Source organism: Perca fluviatilis, chromosome 16, assembly GCF_010015445.1.
Source record: "Perca fluviatilis chromosome 16, GENO_Pfluv_1.0, whole genome shotgun sequence".
NCBI classification, from domain to species: Eukaryota; Metazoa; Chordata; class Actinopteri; order Perciformes; family Percidae; genus Perca; species Perca fluviatilis.
In genome coordinates this window covers 21192028-21207503 of record NC_053127.1, presented here as the reverse complement: position 1 = coordinate 21207503, position 15476 = coordinate 21192028, and the positions used below count along the sequence as shown (strand labels likewise).

General features: G+C 40.4%; 4 protein-coding genes across 6 annotated transcripts; 2 read left to right on the top strand and 2 right to left on the bottom strand.

The window, feature by feature from the left end:
- The first annotated feature begins 691 nt into the window (after positions 1-691).
- On the top strand, positions 692-2800 carry LOC120544720 (alpha-crystallin A chain-like). Its single transcript, XM_039778672.1, has 3 exons — positions 692-954; positions 1313-1435; positions 1527-2800. Exons 1-3 carry the CDS (start codon positions 775-777, stop codon positions 1716-1718), a joined length of 495 nt encoding a protein of 164 aa, XP_039634606.1. The 5' UTR covers positions 692-774; the 3' UTR covers positions 1719-2800.
- Positions 2801-3341: 541 nt separating this feature from the next.
- On the bottom strand, positions 3342-4954 carry mia (MIA SH3 domain containing). Its single transcript, XM_039777082.1, has 4 exons — positions 4600-4954; positions 4081-4214; positions 3811-3921; positions 3342-3727 (listed from the first exon to the last, which is right to left on the bottom strand). The coding sequence occupies exons 1-4, from the start codon at positions 4715-4717 to the stop codon at positions 3704-3706; spliced, it is 387 nt and encodes a 128-aa protein (XP_039633016.1). The 5' UTR covers positions 4718-4954; the 3' UTR covers positions 3342-3703.
- A 281-nt stretch (positions 4955-5235) lies between these two features.
- On the top strand, positions 5236-10971 carry bicdl2 (BICD family like cargo adaptor 2). Its single transcript, XM_039777079.1, has 10 exons — positions 5236-5364; positions 6056-6551; positions 7362-7577; positions 7827-7943; positions 8671-8817; positions 9031-9177; positions 9403-9477; positions 9894-9976; positions 10059-10173; positions 10283-10971. The coding sequence occupies exons 2-10, from the start codon at positions 6306-6308 to the stop codon at positions 10445-10447; spliced, it is 1311 nt and encodes a 436-aa protein (XP_039633013.1). The 5' UTR covers positions 5236-5364; positions 6056-6305; the 3' UTR covers positions 10448-10971.
- si:dkey-71l1.1 (uncharacterized protein LOC569883 homolog) lies at positions 10467-15453 on the bottom strand. Of its 3 annotated transcripts, XR_005636400.1 has the most exons (11): positions 15129-15450; positions 14418-14617; positions 14214-14281; positions 14010-14102; positions 13804-13905; positions 13582-13687; positions 13276-13398; positions 13072-13148; positions 12876-12978; positions 12549-12782; positions 10467-12433 (listed from the first exon to the last, which is right to left on the bottom strand). XR_005636400.1 is itself a non-coding variant. In XM_039777080.1 (10 exons), exons 2-10 carry the CDS (start codon positions 14599-14601, stop codon positions 12643-12645), a joined length of 996 nt encoding a protein of 331 aa, XP_039633014.1. In that variant the 5' UTR covers positions 14602-14617; positions 15129-15450; the 3' UTR covers positions 10467-12642. The 3 variants fall into 3 exon arrangements, 2 of the variants coding, with proteins under 2 accessions (XP_039633014.1, XP_039633015.1); XM_039777080.1 differs by having other exon boundaries at positions 10467-12782; XM_039777081.1 differs by lacking the exon at positions 13276-13398 and having other exon boundaries at positions 10467-12782; positions 15129-15453.
- Positions 15454-15476: the final 23 nt, after the last annotated feature.

The window sequence follows — 15476 nt, the reverse complement described above, 5'->3', positions numbered from 1 at the left end:
GTAGCATAGCATTGCTTGTAGGTATAGATTTAATGTGTGCAGCAATGTTGGAGACAACACAACTCTGGGAGGATGAAGCACAGACTGAAAGAAATGTGGTTGGCACAACTGTTGGATAGTTGAAAAGGACTTCATATTTTACATCTGAGCTCATAGCAAAATGATACACGCTTAGAGTGTCAACTAATGCCGTCCCATACAAACTCATCAATTCCCATTCAACCTCACATCCATTCTGCACACAAACCTAAAGCTTCTGGCACAGCAGGCTAATGCTCTGGCAGCTATTTCTCAAACAAACACACTCACAATCACACACAGACACACACAGAGATCCGGACAGGGGCATTTCCTGTGGAATGAGTATGGGGGCATCAGCAGTACTCCGAGCCAGTGTCACCTCATGACTGGGAGAAGGGAGAGACAGAGATACAGAGTTATAGAGAGAGAGAGAGAGAGAGAGAGAGAGAGAGAGAGAGAGAGAGAAACCAGTCACAGTCAGATAGATGAAACAATGAGGGAGATGGAGGGATAAACAGTTGACATCATTGTTCCAGAAAGTTCAGCCTGTTGGCAGTCACTATGCAACTGTGCATGGGAGGTTACGGAGGGGAGGGGGATACAGAGGATGTGAACAGAGACAAAGACCGGGTGGGATGGGGGGAATAGGCCTATAAATGTGGTGCAGGAGAGCACAGCAGCACCAATCTCAGGCTAACCAAGAATCCGCCTCCCTCATACCCATCGTTTTTACATTTCCTCTGGAATCTCATCATGGATATCCCCATCCAGTATCCCTGGTACCGTCGGGCCTTTCCACATCGACTTTCTGACCTCTCCTTGGCAGAACCTCTCACTGATTGGCCACTAATCTGGCCCTTCCCCTGGTCCTTCCCCTGGATACGCCCTTCATTCATGCGCTGGTTCAACTGGCCCGACAATGGACACAGTGAGGTAAAGTAAAATGTACCTGTTACCTTGAAAAAATGAAATTGTCTCATGTGAAATACCCACCATATCTCTAAAACTACTTCATCACCACAGAAATCAGTATAAATAACTAATGCACTGCAGTGTGTGGAATGATGTGACAGACTTTTAGATGCATTGAAATGCACAGACATTTTTAATACGTGAGATTTGACTTTCTGATATTATATTATTAAGAAGAATATCCTCTTCCACTGATGCCACTATGAGTCTTGCACTGAGATGACAATAACAAGCTATTGTGTCTTTTCATGCCCAGCTCTGACTCCAGGCTGCAGGCATGCAACAGAATTTGTTCCTAACAGCTGTATTGTCTGTATAGATGCGCATTGAAAAGGATCACTACATCATTCATGTGGATGTGAAGTTTTTCTCACCTGAAGAGCTGTCTGTCAATATCGGTGACGAGTTCATCACAGTACATGGCAAACATGAGGGCAGACAGGTCAGAGGGACTATAGAGATCTGCAGAAATAGTGAAACAAATTTGATTTGGTGACAAGTTATTCATATACTGACTCTAATTCTGTTTCCAGGATGACCACGGCTTTGTGTCAAGAGAGTTTCTGAGGAAATATAGGCTTCCTGCTGGAGTGTCAAGTGCTGATGTCAACGCCAGTCTGTCATTTGATGGTATCCTTACAATCACTGCACCTCGGTCATCTTCCGGCTCAGAGCGCCCTATTCCTGTTTCCTGTGAAGATGGAACAGCAAAACAGAAAATGTAGAGCAGAGTCTGACGCTCCTCACACTGTTTCACTACTAATCCTAAATGCTGCCTGTTTTTATTTTTAACCTGTTAACAGTTTTGTTGGCAGTTTAGTACACATGCAGTAGGCAGGGCATACAGGTCTAGATGTCTATAAGTGCCTTCTAACACACCAGTATCTAATTCCTAACTCACTGTTATTCCCAAGTATCTGCAAGACAATGGTGCTTTGAAATTAAAGGCTAATCGTGGAGCTTATGTAATGACAAAGTGTTGTATAGACACAGTAGGGTGAGGTGCAGGATAATGAACTTCTGAGAGTTAATTTCCCTATCACAAGCCTACAGAACTCCCTCTTTAACCCATACATCCCGATTAAAAATATTCACACCTCTGTGTATGTAAATGACACATTAAGGGCATGTAATAATTGTTTGAAAGGCATTCCCCGAATGTTATATAAGGTCTTTACTGGCCCTGCAGTTAAGTGACAAAACTGTAAACATTTGTTATTTGAACTCAAACTAACTTGCAGCACTTATTAGTTTTACAGGGAAATGCTAAAATGTCAATTTAAGGGGGTGGAAATGTAAAGACTAACTCAAAATTGTCCACTGAAGATGGTAACAGACTAAAATTGTTAAACTTAATTGCATCTACAGTACACAGTACTGTCTGAGGGTGTATGAGTAAGATGCCAACTGTGCTTTGTTTATTCTTTTAGAATAGTGTTGGTTTCAGTATGTGTGAGGAGGAGGGAGTTCTCTGGAGGCATATGCAGTCATTTTTTAGATTGTTCACTAAAAAAAAAGCCACCAAAGGACTTGGGACCAGGTGTGTGTAAAGAAGGAGGGTGAATGAGCCGTAGGGACGTAGTGGACGAGGGAGGAACTGATGTTTATCACTGGGCTCCTTTTCCACTGGGGAGCATGGCCTCTGAGCTGCTAAGGAAAGAGTGTGTGAAGATATGTGAGAGTGAATGCATAATGTGCTTGTAGATGCAAGAGTTACAGCTTTATCATTCCTTCACATTGGCAAAAACCCTCTGGCATATTAACACAGAAAACAACAAATAGAATAAATGTTGAAACTCAAAATCAATCGTGTGTGTATTTCTTTTTGTCTGAAGTGTTTCTGCTTCCAAAAGAACTTCACATAACAACACACACTACATCTGGGGAGAAGCTGATGAATCATACTTTCTTCTTTGAGTTTAAACAATAACCATACATTGTGCATAGAGGTTTTTATTTGTTTTTGTCAGGTCTAGACAATTAATAATTATTCTTTCAAAAATAGGTCCAGGTGCCTTATTTCAGTGTCATTCTTTAAAGTCCATCTTCAAAAAAGTACAAGATTAGATAGTTTGATGTAGCCTATATTGTATTAAACCCTAATGCAAAGGTAGTAGTCAGTTGTAGTTATATTACAATGTAGTTGTATTATAATTAAATGTCTGCTTCAATGCTGCCATGTGTTTTTTTTATAGTAAGTCAAATTATGAAATAGGTAATGTTTTCTATGCACAAATAAAATAAAAATTACAAACATATATTTTTAACTTGTGACAGTCAACAAGAAAAATACCGTACGTGCATTGTGCAGATTGCATTAATCAGAAAAAAGACATGCACAATTTGTCTCTTTTTAAAACACTTTATTTAACTTTTACACTTTGACAAATGCTTTTAATATCTGCAAAACAGATATAAACAGTATGATGGAGTATTACAGAGAATAAAACAGACAGTTCTAATATAAAGCACTAAGCAGCAATGGTCCTTTCTTCATCACTTTATAACCTTAATTATAAAATCACAATCTACTGTATATCTACTGTGCAGATCATGTCTTCTAAGGTATGGTATCCAGCGTGCATATGCAAACCTACATATATACTGTCTACAATGTGTAAGATCATATGATGTATCATATTTTAAGTATACTCAAAACAAGTTATGTAATGTGACACGAATGTTGTTCTCTTTATTGCTAAAGGCAACTTCAGTTACAGTAGAAGTCCCATTTCTGGAAATAAGAAGAAAGGTAGAATAAGGAGAAAGCATCACAAAATGCTCTAAAAAAATGTGTGTGTGTGTGTTTTCACCTACAGTAGTCTTGACTTCGGTGCTGGCTGGCATGAGAGGATGAGTCTCCTCCACTACGCTGCTGGGGAAGTGGCCAATGCGAGCCTCCTGCTGTCCATAATAGGAGTCTTGTACCTGCAAACAGATGATATAGTCTAAAGTTATTGACAACATCATGTTTGAGTGGAGAATGTGAGTGCTGCACATGGATGCAACACATCTTCATGACTTCCAACAAAAAATACATCTTTTGGTTAAGAACTGTATCAAAGCAAAAGCATTTTTTTCACTTACGCTGCCAGCCCAGAAGAGGTTTCCTCTGTCCTTTAGCATTGCATAGACATAGATGAGCTGCCCCTGTCTGATGGGGATAAACCTGCAGTCTCCCGGGTAGTAATCCTGCAGTGCCCGAGCTATCAAGATAGGATCTGTGCAGGAATATAGAGGGAGACTGAGGCTTCAGGCCTTTGCAGTTTATGAAATGTGTCATATTTATTTTATTTGTTGTTTATTTGAATAGGGACAGATACAAAAAAAACATAGTTTATTACATAAAGAACAATCCGATGCCTGTATCACAGTGTTTATAGCCATGGCTAATTCGCAACACCTGTCCCTAGAAGGGCTTTTAACAGTTAAAATAATAAAAGAGTCAACTTTTTACAGTGAATACAATAAAAGGTCCTGAAACCAGTTAACAGCAATAAAAATAAGTGTAGTAAATAAACACATCCACTCGTAATCACACAGATGCACACCTCACAAAGCGCAGTCACTAGCAGCAAAAACAAAGTTGGTGAGTGTGCTACTTACGGCTGCAGTCGGAGTCAGCGCAGAGTTTCTTGTCAGCGAGTTTAGGCATCTGCCTTCCAGCTTCAGAGGTTGGCAGCAAAAGCCACACTGAAAGAGCAAGCCAGAGTTTGCAAGGCATGTCTGTATGTGAATGCACCCAATGATCCAATGGTCGTGTTTTACACTTGGTGAATGTCTTGTGGGCTTTTTGTTGCCTTATGTTAGTTTGCCGTCTTTGAGAAGGAGGAGCAGTGATGGCAATCCCTTTTTCTACTCTCCCTACCCCCCTACCTCATACATGAACACACACAGAGCTCCTTTCAAACCCTTCAAGCAGGTAAACAGGATGGGGGATGAAGAGGAGGGCCAGATTAGACAGACCCCTGCTTGTGTCCTGACCTTCCCCTCTCTCCGTCTCCATCACCCTGTGTCAACCCCACTCAAGCAGCAGAGTGTAAAACGTTGTAGCAACACATTCCTCAGTTAATCTGTGTTTTCCCTACCTTGTTCAGCCACTAGATGTCACAGCATTTTACTGCAGACACACCATAGACTGTATATTATGAGACACACCTACCTCCCTCAGAGCATTTCTCACTCTTTGCTCTCTTTACCTTTCTTACTCAGGAGGTGGAGCCACTGGTTGTATTTACATACTGTATGTTTCCACTACCAAGGAAACCAGCTGAGCCTGAGCCTCTGTTGTGCAAACACTCCCAAACACACACATACACTCATCAAACAGGAAGACAACCTGTTTGGTGTGAGTTGGCTGGGAACTGTCAGGTAAGACAGACTTCAATGTTTTTTCTTTCAAAGTTGAACATGGGTTAATAAGGGTTCTGTTAGTTGACATAATGAAACTGGATTATGTTAATGTAGGAATGACTAGTTTAAATAAGATGACGATGAAGCATTGTCCCATGGTAGTGAGAGATATAAACAGGTGAGATAGCTGGTGACGTCGGACTAAAACGCAGAAATGACGGGGGAGACTGAAACTTCAGAGGGCAACTACATTGTTGTATGTAGGCATGATCCTGCAGGGACTGGAAAAAAAGATAATGTGGTAGCGGTGTCTATTTAAGCCTTATTTGGGGCAAAAGAAAATGTAAGCAGCAGGTGGATTCATATGGTGGTGATGGTGGTTTCTTAATGATTTGGATAAAACTGATTACTTTAGAGACTGTTCTAGGAACATTTAAGAGTTTGTTGTATTTGTGGGAAATTGTGGAGCACAATGCTTTGGAATTCAGGGAGGGGAGCAGAACAAAGATAATAGTGGAGATGGTATTTCGGTCAGAGTTACAAAAGCACCTGTCAGACAAAAGACCTCCTTAAAGGCCACATAGAGAATATTACTAGAAAACAAAGTCTGACACTCACACAAGTCGTCAGACATGTCCTGAATTTCACAGTTACAGTAAATACATCTGATAATAGTGTTTTTCTGTGCTATGGACTTTCTTGCCCACAGAGTTATCTGGGAAAAAGAGAACAAAGTATTTGCATGATACCAGCATTAGGACCATTGGCACCACAGTGAAGAACAAGTTTGGCAGAGACATACTGTGAAACCCACTCCAGACCAGACCATCAACAAACAGACAAGGATTCCTGATTTTACAGGGAGAAAAGGTTCATGGCAGTCAGCCTGCCACCTGTGTGATTACAAAACCTGGGATGGTGCTCTCTAACTGACTCCTACAAGCCTGCAGATATCAACAATGTTCACCCCCAGGAAAAACAGTCTCCCGTCCCCCAGCCTGGAGGACTCCTTCTTTCCTCTCTCCTCATCCTCCTCAGTGTCACTCTCCTTTGCTCTCACCTCATCCACATCCTCTCCTGGCAGAAGTGACAGCGGAGGAGGGATAGAGACGGATCTGATACTAGCTGCAGAGCTGGGACAGGCTTTACTGGAGAAGAATGAGGAGCTGTCAGCCTCTCTGGAGCAGAGGGAGAGGGAGTTGGAGGTAATGATGAAGCTGCTGTAAACAGTGTTTCTTGTGACTATGCAAATGTTCTAACGCTACTAAGAAATATAGAGTCAGGAACAAAAGAAGCACTAAAACATTGCTACCATGAACAAGCAAATGCTATTAGAGTAATTCTAGCCTGTAGAGCAATCATTATAAATGTGGAACGAATTGTAAATCTGTATTAACACTGATTTTGACCTTAGATAATGAAAATTACACTTCTTCCATCCTAATCAAGGCTGATAACAAAAACTTAAGATATTAAAACCTATTGGTCACTGCATATTACATAGACATAAAACAATTAGACAGAGGACTGCAATAAAGATGAGAACAGCACAGAAATAAGTTAATGGATGGATAGATGTATTTAGATCTTCTTATCATACATTGTAAAAGCATTGGTAGTATTTTTATTTTTGTTTTGAACACTGTTGGTTTTCTGTAAGTATTTTTACAGTAAGTTATACTTAAATGACAGTAGGAAAATGTCCAGTGTAAATAATAAAATGAATGATGGCTGAATTCCATGTAGCTGCATCAGTTTCAAGGTCCTGACATGACAAACTGGAACACTTGAATAGAACACAGCCATCATTAATGCTATTAGTAACACCTGTGCTTTTCCTATTCTGATTTTCAAAGACCAGTGTGTCACTGAATCTGATCTTGATACGAACACTTTTGCTGCCTGAAAAACTCACCTGTTGTAATATCAATTCACATTCAAAGTAACAAGGAGACAGACATGAAATAATCAATGTATTTCCATGAAACCAGTTAATGTTGTGTTTAATGTCTCAGGTTTCACAGCAGGAGAAGCACGTTCTGCACAGGAAGCTGGAAATTAATGAACTGGCATCTGGGCAAAGAGAGGCAGAGCTGACTGCAGATTTAGCTGTCTTGAGGGCTGAGCTGGAGCGACATCACAGCCAGGGGCGCGACCGGCAAAGGGATGAGAACGAGCAGCTGACTCAGTTAGCCAATCATAACCAACGCTTGGTGGAACAGCTAGCAGAGGTTGGTTTATACCACCAGTGAAAAGGCCATCTTAATGAGCTGCTAAACCACAAAAAAGTATATTATAATGCTGTGAGAATATACTGAATCTAGGTGTTTACTGTATGTGTGGGAAATGTCTGAATATGTGTGGTGTCACGTCACAGTCACGCAGACAGGAAAAATGCAGACTAGCAGGTTTATGGAGTCCCCTCTTTGTCTCATTGGACAATAGGATTTCTAAACTTTGTTGATCTTCCACCCACTTAGGCTGTAACACTGGAACATTCCTTGAGGATCGAGCTTCGTTCCCTCAGAGAAGATATGGATGACTCGTCTTTCAGCCGAAATATCAACTTCACACAATTAGAGAACATTCAAGCAGAGGTACAGTCACTTCCAAGTAAATCAATGCTAACATAACATTCTCAGTTTTAGTATGACAGGCATGATATTATGCAATCTTGAATGCTGCAGGATAGGAGGTCATACACAAAAAGCATTACATTTCAAACATGGTCCTGTCAAAGTAAGTCTCAAGTGCCTGATGGCAAGTCCAAGTCAAGTCACACCTCAGTAGCGAATTGCAGGTCTGTTACATGTCTTTTAGGTCTCTGTATATTGACCATAAAAGGCATGGCATTTAAACATGAATTAATTTGCGTTTTTATATAGATAAAACCAAATTATGCCTACTAATTACATATCCAAGGCCTGCATGTAGCTGTTTTGATTTTTTATTGTTTTGGTGTTTTACCAAATCAAAACTTGAGACTCAAAAGTTTTTCTTTTGAAGTGTCAAGTTAGGTCAAGTCTTTAGAGAGTCAAGTCCCACGTAAGTCAATTCAAAATCAAATCTAAAGATCTGTTTTGGTCTGTTTGAGTCCGTCTAAGTCTCAAGTCTACAGCTCTGTGGCTAAGCACCGATGGAGATATTAGCAGAATATTAAGTATACCCAAAAGGATTTAAAAGACTTGGGGGGCTAAATATCCATATCTCAAATCATCAAAATCAATGTATACGTCTTTGTAATTACCACTTTCTCTGACTTCTATCACTGCACAATTTAATCAGGATGTTGTGTTTATTTATCTTTCTCTTCTTCCTGTACAGAACAGAGTTTTGCTGGAGCGGCTATCGTACATAGAGGCACAACTAAAGGCTTCACAGGAGGACAGCGATAGACTCCGCATGGAGAGAGAGACACTGAGAGCCAGACTGTCAGAAACACAAACAAAACTGAGAGAGAAAGAAGCAGAGGTGAGGGTAGATGACTGACTGGTATTAAAGATGAACTGTAGCGTTGAAAGATGGAGCCGGAGGGAGAATCATGTGCTGCAGGAAATATTTAATTATCACTAACAGACGTCACTAAAGCGACAAGTTTGAAGCTCTTGATGTGTGTGTGTGTGTGTGTGTGTGTGTGTGTGCTTGTTGTGCTGTCCCTCACCGTGTGTTTGTTTGTGTATGTAGCTAGAGCAGGAGCAGGGAGTGGTGTTTGAGTTGCGAACCGTGAATCGCTCTCTACAGAAAAAAACTCTGAACTTGGGAGAAGAAATCATTCTGGACAGTACACAAACAGAACCTTTGTCTCTGCATAGTGAAATTCAGCAATCACAGGTATACACACGCACACACATACAGTCTCTCACACACACACACACACAGTAACTGTACTGACTCCATCTTTGGATAGTTTGAGACTGATACCAAGCAGTCTCCAAAATCCCAAACCTCTTTGTACCCAAATTTGCAACGAAAGCGCAAAAACCTAGTAATAAGCGTTCTGATCTTACTGACCTTTCTATATGTTGTGTTGTTGTGTGTATCTCTCCTGCTAACCAGGCCAAAGAGGCTCTTCTAGCTCACTCCACAGTCCTGCAAGCAAGAGATGAAGAGATAAAAGCGCTTACAGAGGAGGTCTGTTGAACTGTTTACAACACATACACTCTTCACAGAGACAATTTAACTTGCCGGTTGACCTAAGAAGAGTTAATGCTGTGATTTGTTGCCAGTTGCCAGGGGTTAAGTTTATGTGAAACTTAAAACTTCCACATCACATACACTGACATTTCAGTAAAGTAGGAGGCATCTTGTGTCCAGTACTCAATCTTTTGAAAGAAGAAAATATTTGTATATTTATAGATTCTTGATTTTTCAATTGAATTTGTTTGTGGAAAACTAACATCAGACACAAATTATTTTTCAAGGCAGTGTATTCCCAAGATGATCATTTATAATGTATTATTATAATTTATAGAGGTAATGGAAATGTGAGTATTTTAAATACAGTAAAATCAAATGTTATGATCATTACAATATTTCACACTTTGCAGCTGCAATCTCAAAGAGAAGAGCTGGAGTCTTTGAGGCAGGAAATCAAGCCATTTAGAAGCAGTCCTGGACAGCCAAGCTACAGGTAACGCCACACAACAACATATTTGTCTATTTCATTTGAGCCCACAGTGATATGTTTTGCTAACCATCATATCCATGTCCAGTTCCTTAGAGAGGGAATTGGCCATGGCGCGCCAGGAGAAAGAATCACTAACTCAGCAGCTTCTCAACACCATCAAACACAAGGTGGTACTGTCTCAAGAGCTGGAGGCCTGGCAGGTGAGTCTGTGTGCAGGGATAGAAAATCGTCTTTCGGCAAATCGTTTATAATAGTTTAGTTTAAAAACAGAATATTGTTTTTCCATCTGAACTTTTCATCCTGTTGCAGGAGGACATGCGGTTGGTGATCAATCAGCAGGTGCAGCAAAGGGAGGAGGAGAGACAGAGAGAAAAACAGAGAGAGAAAAACACAGTGGGACTCCAAAGAAGCAAGTCTTTAAAAGTGAAGGGAGAGGGAGGGAAAGGATTCTTCTCCTTTTTCAAAGACAAATAACAGAGAGAAATGGCAGCAGTTTAAATGAACAGAGTATCAGCCTTTATCTTTGCCATTGTGAGCTTCTGCTGCAAGATAATGTACACTGTAATGTGTTATCAGCATCAAAAAGGGAAATGTTTACAGACCTCATATTTGAATATATTTGTATATGCATGTACATTATATCAGTCATTTCAGAATTTAGGATTTTATATAAAAAATTCAAAGCCACTAGAGTCTCTATTGGGTGTTTTATAATCTGTTGGTTGAAGTCACCACAGTACCTTAAAGATGGACTTTTTTTTCTTGGCCTCTCTTGACTGTGAGTTCAGATAGAATGCAAAGAACATTTTGCAACAAAAACTATCCAGCGATCAAAGGCAAAAAATGTACTTAGCTTTCTGTCTGAATACACCTTGAGGCACAGCAAGCCAAACTGAACACAAAACAGACATATTAAGGTCTTATAACGTACAACATTTACATTCATTTGGAGTCTCTGGTGCTTCTGGACACCCAATAAACGTCCAATATTCACTCTACTTTAGCTTTGTTTTTGGCCTCTAACAATTCCTGAGAAAAATATCTGGCTCTTTAGCTTTCTAGATGCTAAACTATGTACATCAAACCAAAACTATGAGCTAAAAGGGGGCTAAAAGGCCCCTTGGTGCTGAAGGTAAGTTCAGAGGTCATTTTGTATGTTGGTTTGTCACTATGAATGACCACTTTCATATAATTACATGTAGACATTTCATCCATAGTAAATACAAAAAATGATGTGGCACTTTAAAACACAGTCTCGCTATATCTACAGAATGGCAATGTATTACATATTAATGCGGAAGAAAAAAATAACTATGATAGAAATAACATCTTTAATAAATTAAGTCCAAAAGAGAGTAACTCCCTTCCACTTCTCTCTATGCTTATATTACATAATGTATAAATAATATGCAACATGTCATATGTTAAACAGGACTGGAAATGCCCAGAAGCAGCATGAGTAGTGCAGGTTTCATTCAGGTCAGTGTTTCCAAATGTCTTAATGTATATACATACAGTACAGTCCTGGCTCAGCAGAGTCAGTGCATAGCCACTCTCACATCCCTCAGCTTGGAGGTTAGTATATACGGAGCAACACCTTTTCTCAGTCAACCGACTGTTCATGTGTGGTTTCTCACATAGTTTTATATGCTGGCAAAAATAGATGTGCACACAGTCAAACACACAATTACTTACTCATACACACAGTTTTAAGGATCACACTGGTGTTTTAGCATGATTTTACACCATTTTCTCTCTGCCGACCACTTTGTTTTTAGATTGATCCTCTAGGCATTAGGGTTAGGATAGTCTGGCTCAACAGATATACAGTGCTGGGATAAAGTCTGACATTCCTCCCCTTCCGCTATCTCCGCTATCTACTTTGCAAGGGCACAGTTGATGCAGCCGGGGCTTAGCGCCACCCAGGACGGTTGTGATTGGTTTAAAGAAATACAAACAAGCCAGAGCTTTTTCCCTTATTTCAGAGTAGATAAGCGGTGTAGCCAGACCATACTCCAGTGCTAACACAGCCCTGTGGAGATGGGTCTGGCAATGCAAGACTAGAGTTAAGGTTAGAAACAAACAGTTAGCCAACATGGACATTGAGAAAAGAATGAAATGAAAGTGAATCTGGTAATTTGTATTACCTATCCAAAACAGGTTTCCTGTTTCTAGAAGTTTATGGGTTTTTTTAGAAAATGGTCAGCAGAAAGGTCAGGTATACAAGAATTATAGTTAATGGGCTAAAAAATAAAAAACACAATTATCTTTCAATATAATCTTCATACATTACATTTCTTTACAGTATAAAACTTTTAGTTATTTTCAGTTTACAGTAGTTTGTCCCTCATCCTTTCTGTTTCCGTTGTCCAGAAGGTGATGTGCAGTTTGGTTTCAGGGGAACAGTAACACAACTCCAGTCACAGTTTTTGAGCCCCTCAAAATGTTCATCCTTTTTTCCTGTATAATCCAATCAGAAAACATCACGTCCATTTTGAAAGGTAGGTTGCAAGCTTCAATTCTGAGCTTCAACACGCAAACAATCCACAATACTTAGGTGGTTCAAGTGTTTTACCTTGGAAGATGGGTTCATTAAGAAGCCCCTGAAACAGGTCTCTTGATGGATGTCCTGACAGCGAGCTGTAACTCAAGCAGGGGTTAGTGGCGGATTATCCCACGTTGATGCCTAGGCCCACTTGCAGCTTGTCACCTCTGTGATTTACAAAGGCACCCATAATCAGGGTGGCAGGGAGCGGGGTCAGACGCTTCTCCAACACACCTCCTATTATGCACCGACTGTTTATCATACCTGGATATACACACAGAAAAAAGTTATCATATACTGTATGCTTTCTTAATAGTTTTCATTCAGCATGACTCAAAGTTGCAGAAAGAAATTTACCTCGAAAGACCATGTTGGCCTCTGGGAGTTCCATCTGGTACCCAAAGGAGGTTGTGGTCTCCTGTGTCCTGGTACTGGCTTCAAACTCCACCCCGACTTGGATCTGGTGAACACAAACACATGCATATGCCCAATTTTAATATTATGCACCAAAGGTAAATGGTGTGTTTATACAGTATGGTACCATTTTCTGTACCTGTTTGTTGGCTCTGTGATAGTAACTAGCATGGGCACCTCCTTTGCCAGCATTCAGCGTCGCTACCCAGTTGGGTCCTGAATGGAGAGACAGAAAAAAAAAGAGAAAGGCTGCTGCTAAATCAAGCAAAACAGATCAGAAAAGATACCGGCTTAATTAAATCAGGTGTTTAAAGCAGATTCACAATGAACAGCAAAATCTAACTTGAGTACTGTCCAGCCAGAGTAAGAATTCCTCCTTCCTCTGCTCGACCCCTATGGTAGACCAGCTCCCCACCTAAAACCAGCCCAGAAGACACACTCTGCAGGAAGTGTGCCACAAGAATAACTGTTCAAGCGAAACACATAAAGATACATAATAGATTAGATCAACAACAAAAAATCATAATAATGTATTTTGTTGATAAATTGACAGTTGTATTGAGTGAAAAAAAGAAGATTTGGCTGATTGCTACCATACTTTTTTCTAATATCAGAAAATGCTCTTATCATTCCATCTTTCATTTCTCACCTGACTCTCTGAGGACGTCTGGATTGGCTACTGTTACAGCGGCAGTGAAGTCATTCCCTCTGTACTCAGTTTCAAACTGCCACGTTACAAACTGGGACTGCTGTGTCTAAATCACAATCAACAATTTAAATATTAAGTTGTTTGCAGCAAACATCGTTCATTTTGTGTAAAGTGACTTGTGCAGTGACAGTGTCTGCATGGACACAGATATTAGGATCTTACCTGGAAAACTGTTCTGGCTCGTACGCGCTCAGTGACATGCAGCAGAGCATGAGCATTCAGACTGCCTGAAGAGTCCATCTCTCCGATCAATGCTGGAGCATCCTAAAAATGTGAAGAAGGATCAGTTTTACAACGTTCTATACAGCTAAGCACATTAATGATGAAGTAGTGGTAACATATTTATTATGTGATGACGCGTTCTTGACCTTGTCCTTGCTGTAATCATCAGACTGCAGATGCTCCACGTGGAAACGATAGTACGAAGGACTAACAGCACTGAGGTGGAGAGTATGACTGACCTGGAAAAAAACACATACATCATATTAAAGATAAGGCATTTTTAGATGTAAGAGACTTACACCATTATTATCTTTACAACAAATGAATCAACGTGGGTTGGTGAAAGTCACCTTGAAGAAGCTGCTCAGAGTTTTATTGAGGATCATCTTGACTCCCTCAATCTGTTGAGGAAACACATCTGGGGAGATAAGAAGAAAAACATTACTACTTCACTACTTTTGTAGTTCTATTCTACTTATGTATTGCCTGCTGCATTATCGGCACCTCTTTAACAATTGTGGGCACTCCAGTTTTTACTTTTTAGCCAGACATACCTTTGCAGCTCCTGTGGAGAGAGTGAAAGCTGCCTGGGTTGGGTAGGCGGCCATCTCTCCTTTCCCAGCGTGGTGGACTGTCCCAGTGAGCAGGATGTGCATTCCAGCGAGAAGGAGGGGGGTCCGTGGAAAAAGGCCAGTTATGATGGCCTGGACCAGAAGACAAAGCCAGAACGCTTCCCATGTGGGCGCAACACTTCCTTCAAGACGCCAAGAGACAAAAGAGAGTTGTGATGATGCTATGACCCATTCATTTTTCTCACTTGTAGCCTGTACCTGCACTATGTATAGCCTCACTATGTCATATACGAAGAGAATAGAGGCAGAGCATGAACCATGCCCTGAAACATAATTCAATGAGAAAAAAAAACACCTTTTCCCTGACAAATTGAAGTATAGAAATATAAAGGCCCGTTATTGTACAAACACCTACACTCAGAGAGAGATACAAAAGAAGTTAATGACATCAAACATGCAAGCCAAATTAATAATACACACTTATATGTTTAAATGTATCGTTCTAGTCCTTTAAATTGGTTTATATTGGATTTAAAACTTGAGTTGCAAGAATGGTTACGACTATGTGCATCATTCAAGGCTGTCTGTAATTTTCACGTGCAGGTGAAGCAATTCCGTTAGTTAGCTAGCTAGCTAGCATGACCTTAGCATCAGTAAAAACACACATAGTGCTCTGGTTGTTTCACTACGTACTTCCGTTGTTATCAGAAGACGTTAGAATCCGGAGTGGAACTGAGAATCACACATCAGAAAAAAATGTCAGGTGGAATTTTCCACAGATAAACTACTAATACGCGAAGATATTGATGGTGGGATACTCTTGACTGATGCTGCAAAGCTCCCCCCCTCCAGATGTGATGCGCCACCCTGCAAATGTGTCCCTCTGAAAACACGACGGAAATGATGTGGTCTGAAAAATTACGCTTTTACATTTACAGGCAACGCAATGGTTATATTATTAAAATAACAACTATACATTTTCACCACCTAACGTTGACTTAAAATACGTAGTTTGGTTGTTGTGGCGCTTTGAGTCCTCGG

Excerpts from the sequence above, each read along its gene's own strand:
- LOC120544720 (XM_039778672.1), top strand. The coding sequence starts at position 775 with ATGGATATCCCCATCCAGTATCCCTGGTACCGTCGGGCCTTTCCACAT. Across the intron at positions 955-1,312 it reads CCGACAATGGACACAGTGAG|ATGCGCATTGAAAAGGATCA; the intron begins GTAAAGTAAAAT and ends TTGTCTGTATAG. Across the intron at positions 1,436-1,526 it reads GCAAACATGAGGGCAGACAG|GATGACCACGGCTTTGTGTC; the intron begins GTCAGAGGGACT and ends TTCTGTTTCCAG.
- mia (XM_039777082.1), bottom strand. The coding sequence starts at position 4,717 with ATGCCTTGCAAACTCTGGCTTGCTCTTTCAGTGTGGCTTTTGCTGCCA. Across the intron at positions 4,215-4,599 it reads CGCTGACTCCGACTGCAGCC|ATCCTATCTTGATAGCTCGG; the intron begins GTAAGTAGCACA and ends ATTCCTGCACAG. Across the intron at positions 3,728-3,810 it reads GCACCGAAGTCAAGACTACT|AAATGGGACTTCTACTGTAA; the intron begins GTAGGTGAAAAC and ends TCTTATTTCCAG.
- bicdl2 (XM_039777079.1), top strand. The coding sequence starts at position 6,306 with ATGTTCACCCCCAGGAAAAACAGTCTCCCGTCCCCCAGCCTGGAGGAC. Across the intron at positions 6,552-7,361 it reads AGAGGGAGAGGGAGTTGGAG|GTTTCACAGCAGGAGAAGCA; the intron begins GTAATGATGAAG and ends TTAATGTCTCAG. Across the intron at positions 9,977-10,058 it reads CCTGGACAGCCAAGCTACAG|TTCCTTAGAGAGGGAATTGG; the intron begins GTAACGCCACAC and ends ATCCATGTCCAG.
- si:dkey-71l1.1 (XM_039777080.1), bottom strand. The coding sequence starts at position 14,601 with ATGGGAAGCGTTCTGGCTTTGTCTTCTGGTCCAGGCCATCATAACTGG. Across the intron at positions 14,103-14,213 it reads CTCTGAGCAGCTTCTTCAAG|GTCAGTCATACTCTCCACCT; the intron begins GTGACTTTCACC and ends GTTTTTTTCCAG. Across the intron at positions 13,688-13,803 it reads GAGCCAGAACAGTTTTCCAG|ACACAGCAGTCCCAGTTTGT; the intron begins GTAAGATCCTAA and ends ATTGTGATTTAG.